Source organism: Primulina huaijiensis, chromosome 11, assembly GCF_012295235.1.
Source record: "Primulina huaijiensis isolate GDHJ02 chromosome 11, ASM1229523v2, whole genome shotgun sequence".
Taxonomy (NCBI): Eukaryota; Viridiplantae; Streptophyta; class Magnoliopsida; order Lamiales; family Gesneriaceae; genus Primulina; species Primulina huaijiensis.
This window is the reverse complement of record NC_133316.1, coordinates 11,956,386-11,967,594: the sequence shown is the minus strand read 5'-3', so window position 1 is coordinate 11,967,594 and position 11,209 is coordinate 11,956,386. Positions and strand designations below refer to the sequence as shown.

The 11,209-nt window shown below is 29.0% G+C and overlaps 1 protein-coding gene and 1 non-coding gene across 2 annotated transcripts in view; one reads left to right on the top strand and one right to left on the bottom strand.

Moving 5' to 3' along the window:
• The first annotated feature begins 3,258 nt into the window (after positions 1-3,258).
• The window catches only part of LOC140988386 (uncharacterized), an 11,767-nt gene continuing 3,816 nt past the window's right edge, over positions 3,259-11,209 (top strand). Inside the window, exons 1-8 of the mRNA XM_073457405.1 lie at positions 3,259-3,376; positions 3,851-4,105; positions 4,199-5,157; positions 5,332-5,445; positions 5,611-5,700; positions 6,148-6,407; positions 6,963-7,024; positions 7,396-8,020. Coding sequence (XP_073313506.1) covers positions 3,259-3,376; positions 3,851-4,105; positions 4,199-5,157; positions 5,332-5,445; positions 5,611-5,700; positions 6,148-6,407; positions 6,963-7,024; positions 7,396-8,020 — 2,483 coding nt within the window. The remainder of the gene's footprint in view (positions 3,377-3,850; positions 4,106-4,198; positions 5,158-5,331; positions 5,446-5,610; positions 5,701-6,147; positions 6,408-6,962; positions 7,025-7,395; positions 8,021-11,209) is intronic.
• LOC140989080 (small nucleolar RNA R71) lies at positions 3,690-3,800 on the bottom strand. Its single transcript, XR_012177426.1, has one exon. It is a non-coding gene; the product is annotated as a small nucleolar RNA R71 (small nucleolar RNA).

Here is an 11,209-nt window from a genome sequence, read left to right as displayed (position 1 = left end):
TTCATGCAACTTCGAAACTGAAATCAAATTGCGTTGGAAACCAGGAATAAAGTAAACATTGTTCAATACGAGTGGGCCACGATCATATGCATATGCTGTAGAGCCCAAAATCAGCACACATAAAATCCATGCATTTATTTAATTGTTAAATTATTTAATAAAGTTTAAAATGATTTTTGAGATGCATGATTTATGAAATTGCATTATTTTAAATTATTTATGTTTATGTGATGGACGTTAAATGTTTTCTTAAGTTTCATGTTTCAGGCGATTATTTGATGTGGGATCGAGAAAAAAGACCGGTGAAGTTATAGGCGATTCTTGAAATGTGGTATTTTATTTCAAGTCGAGAAAATTGTTATTTTAAATGATTATTGGAGTTTTAAGCATTTTAAAAAGCCTAATTTACTTATTAGGTGATTTTTCAGATTTTACGTTTTCAAAATTACTAAGTTGAATAGTAGGGATTTTTAAACCTTGCAAATTAGTTTATTTGATTTTTTAGTGGAGTTAAGTAATTAGATTAGTATTATTTTATTTCTAATTATTTAACTAAACCAATTTTAGCCTCTAATTAATTAATTAATCAAAATCTTTACCTAAACTACACCATACTCACGCACACACACAACACACACACACGTTTCAAACTTTGGAGATTAGCTAGGGTTCTTGAGTTCAGCAGCAGCCACCCCTCTCCCTTGCAAAATTTCTGAAGGTTTACATTGGTTTTCGAGCAAGAATCGTGTAGAAAGCGTTCTCTGGTCATCTGCCATATTCTACCGCACCGGTATTCGTCATCTTCAATTTTTTCAAAACAAAAAGCATGTATATTCTTTCATTCTTGCATCGATATTGTCATATTATTCGTGTTGTTGTTTATTATACGTGAAAATTCATGTATGTTGTGCAAGTTTGAGTAGAAATGTGTTGGATCGATTTTGAAACGTTTTTGGATCTCAAAACTCGAAATTTGCTGTCATTTTTAATACTGCTATTTTTCGGTCGATTTTCTAGAAAACTTTCAATATATAAAACGCAGAACTTTTTGATACCTTCGATTTGACAATAAATTCGAAATATTTGAATAAGAAATGAGTGAGTTATGATCGATTTCGTGAAACTGCTCAAACTGCGTTTTTCTGAAAAATGCGTTCTTGATGTGTTCTTGAAGTTTTATTGTTGCAGGTTTCGTTGGGGATCGACGGGTGATCGTTGCTGCATATAAGTATATCGAGAATGATGTTGGGATGATTGTTGGTGTTTCGTTTTGTGTCGTTAGGCACTTGGTTGAATTAGAAGTCGTAGGCATTGATTTGGTGTCAAATTTCGTGTTCATGAGTTGTATTGCGTTGTAGATTAGACGTCATTGTTTTGGGGCTTTTGTATGGGTTTAGTCAATGCCATAGCACCCTAGGACGAGTCTCGGTGTGTTGGTTCATGGGTCGTATGATTGAGTTAGGAGAATTAAGTCAAAAGTGTAGAGAAAGTCCGTTGGTTCGCGATTCCAGCTCCTACACGGACCCTTAACCGGACCCTAGCACGGGGTCCGTGCCCTTTTTCCTTCAAAATTCGAAATTCCAGCATGTACCCGAAGCCCTACCCGGACCCTTACACGGGGTCCGTATACCCTCTTTTAAAAACAAATAAAAAATAAAATTTTTTTAAGGATTGTTTTTGAGTTTGATGTCATGATTTAGTACGATGATTAAACGAGGTCGAGTGATGAAACTTAAAATTAATAATTTATTATATATTAAAACCTATATTTTAAAATTTAAGTTTCACTAAAATTATAAAATTATGTTATTTTAGTATTGTGTGTTTATATTTAAATGTCTTACTAAATATATTTTATCTTTAGATTTTCTACGTGTTGGTAAAATAATGATAACTCAAGCTAGAAAATTCAAATGGAGGTGATTCAAACATGTTTGGAATCCTTGAGAAATTATCTACAACTTTGCAGAAGAGATGATTGCCTAAAAAGTTGGTTAAGATGATCAAATTGTGAAAATATCAAAAGGAGGACAAATTTACTTTCACCATTAACAGCATATAGTAAAAAAATCATAACTATTTCAATATTTAACTAAATGAGGTGAACCAAGTAACCAAATTCATCTACAGACAATTTCCCACATGTTTACTGTTTTGAGCAGAGTCAAATTCGGTGATTAAAGTATTGGAACAAAGCATTGAAAGAAGGGACTTGGAATTGAAGTTGGAGGAGACAACGACTACTATTACAACTACATGGCATTAATAAAATTTTTGACCCTTTCTCTCATTTGGCCTATAAATAGAGGCTTTGTGCTAGCTTGAGAATCATTCTATCTCATTGTAAAATATAGTGTGAGTGTGTATAAAAGTTCTANATCTAACATTTACTTTATAGCAACTAACTTTTACTTTCCGCATCTAACATTTACTTTATCGCAACTAACTTTTACTTTCCCGCAACTAACTTATTAAATCATATATTTCATTTAGGCGATAGCGTGGCTCTGCCGGTTGTTCTAAATGAAATATTATGATTTAATACTAATATCTAACAATCTAACATTTAATTTATCGCAACTAACTTTTACTTTCCGCATCTAACAATTAATTTATCGCAACTAACTTTTACTTTCCGCAACTAACTTATTAAATCATATATTTCATTTAGGCAATAGCGTGGCTCTGCCGGTTGTTCTAAATGAAATATAATGATTTAATTTAACATTTATTTTATGCAGTTATATAATTATATAGTTATATATATAATCATAGGTACCATATATAAAATATCGGTGAATTCGGTATTTTCTATAGTGGGAACTATAATATATTAGTTGTGTGTTTAAATATTTAATTTTCTTAGAACTATTATTTATGGTGGTTTCCTTTGTTTTACTTTTAGTTAAACAATATTGCATAAACCAAGAATAAATCCTCGAGCCTTGACAAAATTTATAATTTGTAAACTTCGTTCTTGCATTTGGTAATCTATAAATTAATAAATTTAAACTTAAAATAACCTCTCTGTGGATCGATCTCGTACTTACGAAATATATTACTTGCAGACAACCTACACTTGGGTGAATTATAATTTAAGTAGTAGCAAGTTTTTGGCGCCGTTGCCGGGGAGGTATAAATTAAGTTTATATTTGTTAATTATGTTTTATTTATAAGTATTGTGTTGTTTTTTTTTTTGAGTATTTGGAGTCGAAAAAAAGTGGTAGACTTATTCGAGTATCTGAAAATAATTTAAACATGGATGATAATTCAAATAATCAAGATAATGATAACAATAATAATAATAATAATAATAATAATCAAGAACATGATCAATTAAGAACACTTAGGCACCATATGAACCCTATTAGAACTAGTGCCCCATCTTGTTTAGTTTTTCCTCCTGATGCATCTAATTTCAACTTTAAACCTCAAATTATTCAACTTTTACCAAATTTTCATGGCTTAGATTCTGAAAATCCATATTTACATCTAAGAGAATTTGAGGAAGTTTGTAACACTTATAATGATCAAAATTGTAGCATGGATATAGTTCGATTAAAGCTTTTCCCTTTTTCTTTAAAAGATAAAGCTAAAACATGGCTACAAAATTTGAGATCAAGTTCAATAAGATCATGGGAAGAAATGCAACAACAATTTCTCAAAAAGTTTTTTCCTTCCCATAGAACAAACTCTTTTAAAAGACAAATTACTACTTTTTCTCAAAAACAAGGAGAAACATTTTATCAATGTTGGGATAGATATAAAGAATTACTTAATACATGCCCACATCATGGTTTTGAAACATGGAGAATAGTTTCTCACTTTTATGAAGGTCTAATACCTAAAGATAGGCAAATGATAGAATTCATGTGTAATGGAACTTTTGAAGATAAAAACCCAAATGAAGCTATGGAGTATTTGGATTCATTAGCAGAAAATGCTCAAAATTGGGATAATATAGGCACAATAGAACCACCAACAACTAAAATCAATAATTCAACAAATGGGGGTGGTATCTATAATCTTAAAGATGATATGGATATTCAAGCTAAACTTGCATCTTTAGCAAGAAAAATTGAGTCATTAGAAATGAAAAAGAGTGGTCAATTAAAAAGTATTCAAGAAATTGTTTGTCATATATGTGATACACATGATCATGCTACAAAAGATTGTCCAACATTACCTTCATTTAAAGAATGTCTCCATGAACAAGCAAATTATGTTAACAATTATAAAAAACCAATACTAGATCCTTTTTCAACATCATATAATCCTGGATGGAAAAATCATCCTAATTTTAGTTGGAGGAATGATAATAATGCACAACCCTCACAACAATATTTTCAAAATAACCAAAATCATCAAGGTTATATTCCTTATGTTACACCTCCAAGAAAAAACTTTGAAGATGTAATTCATGCATTTATCCAAAAGCAAGAATCTATCAATATTCAAAACAGTCAATCTATGACTGATTTGAAAGAAACTCTTGCAAAATTTGCATCTGCACTTAATATTCATGAAAAAGGAAAATTTCCATCTCAACCTCAACCTAATCCTAAAAATCAAAATCAAGAATTAAAAAATGAAAAAATTGATCAAATAAAATCTGTTATTACCCTTAGAAGTGGTAAAATAGTTAATGATCCATATAGTAATGAAAACAAGGATCATTTAAAATCAAAGAGTAAGGATGATAATCCTGATACTTTTGAGAATGATGATACCTTAAATTCTAAAAATAATATGTTGAATGATAAATCATCTGAAATAGTAAATGAATCAAATAAACCTCCACCATTTCCTCATGCATTAACAAATCATAAAAAACAAAAAAATGATTCTGATATCTATGAAGTTTTTAAACAAGTAAAGATAAATATTCCATTATTAGATGCTATTAAACAAGTACCTTCATATGCAAAATTTTTAAAAGACTTATGTACTGTGAAGAGAAAATTGCATGTGAAGAAGAAAGCATTCTTGGCTGAACAAGTAAGTTCTATTCTTCAAAATAATTCTAGTTTAAAATATAAAGATCCTGGTTGTCCAACAATTTCATGTATTATTGGAGAAAATAAAATTAAAAAAGCTTTGTTAGATTTGGGAGCAAGTGTGAATTTACTTCCTTATTCAGTTTATGAAAAACTTAATTTAGGAGAATTAAAACCCACTTCTGTTACTCTCTTACTGGCGGATAGGTCAATCAAAATACCTAGAGGTATTGTAGAAGATGTGTTGGTTCAAGTTGATAAATTCATATATCCTGTAGATTTTATTGTTTTGGATACACAACCAATAGAAGTACATAATGAAATTCCAGTAATATTGGGACGACCATTTCTAGCAACTTCAAATGCTTTAATTAATTGTCGAAATGGAATAATGAAATTGTCTTTTGGAAATATGACTCTAGAACTTAATGTGTTCAATTTATGTAAACAACCAAGTATTAATGAAAATGAATATGATAATGAAATTGAAACAATTATGGAAGAAAATATACAAGAAGAAAACTTAAATCAACAATCTGAAGTTTTTTCAATAGAAAGTTTTGAGTCTGAAAATAATTTTAAAAAAGATGATAATACAAAACTTGAATTAAAAGTTTTACCATTCGAATTGAAATATGTATTTCTTGGTGAAAATAAAACATTTCCTGTTGTAATTTCTTCCACTCTTCTACCAAATCAAGAAGAAGATTTAATTAAATTACTTAAGAAATATAAAAATGCAATTGGATGGACTTTGAAAGATATAAAAGGTATAAATCCTTTAATTTGCACACATAAAATTCATTTGGAAGAAAATGCTAAAACATATCAACAACCACAAAGAAGGTTAAATCCACATATGAAAGAAGTTGTTAAGAATGAAGTATTAAAACTATTAGACGCTGGAATTATCTATCCAATCTCAGATAGTAAATGGGTAAGTCCAACACAAGTAGTACCTAAAAAGTCAGGCATCACTGTTATAAAAAATGAAAAGGGAGAGTTATTACAAGCTAGGATTCCATCTAGTTGGCGTATGTGTATTGATTATAGAAAATTAAATGATGCAACTAGAAAAGATCATTTCCCACTACCATTTTTAGATCAAATTCTAGAAAAAGTAGCAGGAAATTCTTATTACTGTTTTCTTGATGGGTATTCGGGGTATTATCAAATACCTATATCATTAGAAGATCAAGAAAAAACTACTTTCACTTGTCCTTTCGGAACTTTTGCATTTAAAAGAATGCCATTTGGTTTATGTAATGCTCCGGCTACTTTTCAAAGATGCATGTTAAGTATTTTCAGTGATATGATTGAAGAATTTGTAGAAGTTTTTATGGATGATATAACTGTTTTTGGAAACTCATTTGAAAATTGTCTTAAAAACCTAGAAGAAGTATTAAAACGATGTGAAGAAAAAAATCTTGTTTTAAATTGAGAAAAATGTCATTATATGGTTAAATCTGGGATTGTGTTAGATCATGTGATATTTGAAAAAAGAATTGAAGTTGATAAAGCCAAAGTTGATGTTATTGCTAATTTAACATCACCAAAAACGGTCAAAGAAGTTCGATCATTCTTGGGTCATGCAGGTTTTTATAGAAGGTTTATAAAAAATTTCAGCATAATATCTAAACCAATTTAGAATCTTTTAATAGAAGATATAAAATTTGAATGGACTCAGAAATGTGAAAATGCTTTTAAAAAATAATTAATCTTTTAATTACATCACCTATTTTGCAACCTCCAGATTGGTCTTTACCATGATGCAAGTGATTATGCTATAAAAGCTGTGTTAGGACAGAGAAAATAAGAAAAACCGTATGCAATCTATTATGCTAGTAGAACCTTAAATAATGCAAAAAAAAATTATTCAACTACTGAAAAAGAATTACTTTCAGTAGTATTTGCATTAGAAAAGTTTCGATCTTATTTAATTGGTTCTACTACTATTGTGTACACTGATCATTCTGCCGAAAAATATTTATCAAATAAACAAGATGCTAAGCCAAGATTAATACGGTGTATTTTATTGTTACAAGAATTTGATATTATAATTAAAGATAAAAAGGAAAAGAAAATGTCGTAGCCGATCATTTATCTAGAATAATGACTGAATCATCTCATAATGAAATACCAATAAATGAAAATTTTCCAGATGATCAGTTGTTTTATGCTACTATTATGCCCTGGTTTGCTAACATTGTAAATTTTATTGTGACAAATAAAATGCCTTCTCATTGGAATTCACAGGATAAGAATAAATTCTTGATAAAAGTTAAAAAATTTTATTGGGATGATCTTTACTTGTTTAAATATTGTCCTGACCAAATTTTTCGACGATGCATACCTGACAATGAAGTAAGTAATGTTATTAAATTTTGTCATTCTGAAGCATGTGGAGGTCATTTTTCATCCAATAAAACAGCTGCAAAAATCTTACAATGTGGATTTTATTGGCCCTCTTTATTCAAAGATACGCATTTATTTTGCAAATCTTGTGAAAACTGTCAGAAGATGGGATCAATTTCAAAACGAAACATGATGCCTTTAAATCCAATCATAATTATTGAAATATTCGATAGTTGGGGGATAGATTTTATGGGTCCATTTCCATTATCTTTTGGATATACGTACATTTTAGTCGCTGTTGATTATGTTTCAAAATGGATTGAAGCAATTGCATGTAGAACTAATGATCATAAAGTTGTTATAAAATTTTTAAAAGAAAATATTTTTAGTCGATTTGGAATACCTAGAGCAATAATTAGTGATGGGGGAAGACATTTTATAAATAAATCATTTTCTTCTTTGTTAAGAAAATATTGTATTACACATAAAGTTTCTACCCCATATCATCATAAAAGTAATGGTCAAGTTGAACTTGCAAATAGAGAAATAAAACAAATTTTAGAAAAAACAGTTGATCCAAATCGAAAAGATTGGTCTTTAAGATTAACTGATGCATTATGGGCATATAGAACTGCATTTAAGACATCATTAGGGATGTCACCATATAGGTTAGTTTTTGGTAAGCATTGTCATTTACCGGTTGAACTTGAACATAAAGCTTATTGGGCAATTAAAGCATTTAATATTAATTTAGATGATGCATCTAAATTAAGAAAATTGCAATTAAATGAACTTGAAGAATTAAGAAATGATGCATATGAAAATTCAAAGATTTATAAAGATAAAACTAAAGCCTTTCATGATAAAAATATTATGAGAAAGTCATTTGAAATTGGACAAAAAGTTTTACTTTATAATTCTCGTTTGCATTTATTTCCAGGAAAACTAAGATCGAGATGGTCAGGACCATTTATAGTTAAATTTGTTTATCCTCATGGTGCTGTTGATATTGAAAATCCTAAAAATAATGACGTATTTAAAGTTAATGAGCAAAGACTTAAGCCTTTTATAGAAAATGAAATTCTTAATGATGATTTTATGCCTTTATATAATCCACAATAGTTGGTTGATATTTTCATTATGTTTTTGCATATTCTAGTTCATGTCCCGGTTAAGTGGCGGATAACGGTACTCCGTGACTATCTAAGTCGTTTTTTTTCAGTTTTCACAAAATAATTGAAATATATAATAATAATATGGATGCTTGTATTGTGAATCTTCGTAAATATTTTGCTTGTTTACCTGATAATGCGTTGAAAAAAATTTATAAAGCTAGATGTGAGCGACTAAGGTTGATGATGTCATATGACATAACGAATGATATCCGTTTGATAATTGAAGCAAAAGTCCGATTGGTTGGGGAAGCAAGTGAAATAATAATAAGACATATGCCAGGATTTAATAAAAGCACATATGCCAAAAAGCGAAGAGCTAAACGTATAGGTGAATGTCATAAATGTGCAAGGTGGACTTGTAAAGGGAAATACAAAAATGTTGGAATGACATCAATGAATAGAAAAGATAAAATTTTATTCATTAAGAATGGTCTGAGTAAAGAGCCTTTGGATAATTTTCTAGAGGTTCTTGATACGCATTCTAGTGGGTACGTGCAAAATGAACTTCTTAAACTATGGTGGCAATTTCAACATGAGGAATATCAATATGGACGATGGAATCAGCCTTATAAAGATCCTACTGTAGTAACGCATATCTGTTTAGATAAGTAAATATATATATACAATTTCGTCTCGGGAATCTGACGTTAAAAGAACCTGTTTGCCAATTTATAAGAAAATTGGATGGAAAGCATATCCTCGACTCATAGAAGGCGTTTAAGCCATTACTGAACGTAAAATCAGAGGAAGATGTGAGCCACAATCACAACTACGCTGTATATATGTGTTTTAATTTATGTCTTTTTTATTTTCTTTTAATAATAATAATTTCCTGTTCAAATATTGACTTTTGACATGTTACGCTTATAAAATCATATGCTGTGATTTAACAATTGCAGAAAACATATTTCTCAACATGTCGACATCCACGGTAAGTAAAATAAAAAATATTTGTGTATTTTGTGGATCTAGTGCAGGAAAAGATTCAATTTATGAAGAGGTGGCAGAAAAACTTGGAATAACACTTGCTAAAAAAAATTCATTTGGTATATGGTGGTGGTGAAGTTGGTATCATGAGAAAAGTTGCAAGAGTTGCGCATGCAGGTGGAAGTGAAGTCTTAGGCATTATTCCGATTACCTTAGCCAGTCTTATTGGACCAACAATAGGAGAAGAAATGAAAGTGGATAACGTGTATGAACGAATTACTCAAATGATTGAACATTCAGATGCTTTCATTGCTTTGCCAGGAGGTTTCGGTACTTTGGAAGAAATATTTCATACTGTTTGTTGGGCACAATTAAATATCCACAATAAGCCAATTGGTTTGTTAAATGTTAACAATTATTATGATAAACTGCTATCGTTTCTTGATAATGTTGTGGAACATGGATTTATTTCATTAGCTTCGCGAAGGATGTTAGTTTCTGCTAAAAGTGAAGGTAAACTTATTGATTAACTGCAAGGATTTAGTCATGAACCAGATCCATTCTTATCTCAACTTAATTGTCCAACATCTAAGAGTAAGAAAAGAAAATTCATGTGATGCTGAACTTGTGATTCAACGGTATGCTTTAATTTTTTTCTCTTTAATGTATGAAAAATCTCCTCTTCTTCCTCTCCTCTTAGTTTGTTTTTATATAAAAATAAAAAAAAATATATTCATATATATAGTAATAATAATAATAATAATTTTTAGTTCAATGACGAGTAAGGTGTCAGTAAAATGCACCTGAGACGCATTAGTTAATAATTATTGGAAAATCACAATACGCTAGATTTTAATATTCATTATATTCAAATTACAGATTACTAGAAAAATTAGTTTTTCATAGTACCAATTTATATATATATATATATTTTAAATTTTCTATAATTTTTTATGATAATATAGTTAAACGATATGGTTTGTATGGTTGTTAACATGTATAATTGAAAGAATTCTTTTTGTAAAAGTATAATATATATTCACACATCTTTTGTGAGTAAGTGGTGAGAAATGAGAAAACAATTAATAAACTTTTATTGATTATTAAAAAATGGTTAATTATAAGAATATAACTCCCCTATAAAAAAAACATTAATTATAAAAAAATAGAAGATAAATAACGGACTGCAAAGTTCTTTGTTCATTGTAATTGTTTTTTTGTAGATTTGATTGATGTACTATAAATGTGTTCAAAAAAAATATCCATCAATCAATATGTTTTAAAAAAAAAGATTTGTTTGTGTTGGATAAGTTTCAAAGGTAGTCGAATGTATCCGTTATATAAATGTTTATATACATAGACATTTATGGTAGAATGTTTGGATAAAAAAAAATTATGTTATTGTAAAACTTTGCAGTCACGTTAATAAAAAAAGAAAAAGAAAAAAAGAAAAATAAAGAAAAAAAGGAATTTTATTCTTTGTAAATTTTCCTATTTTGTTTTCAATATTAGTTTATTTAATTATCTGCTTTAATAATTAGCCTTTTTCAATGAGAGTTAATATTCATTTTAACTCCGTGAGTGTAAATCAGCTATCCATTAAATATTTTGACTTGAAAGAATATGGAGTTGAGGCTTTTACAAAAAATTCTCGATATTATACATGTTATGGTGGGTGGTGTGAATTATCTTTTTGACTATATTATCATAAAAAATTATAGAAAATTTAAAATATATATATATATATATATATAT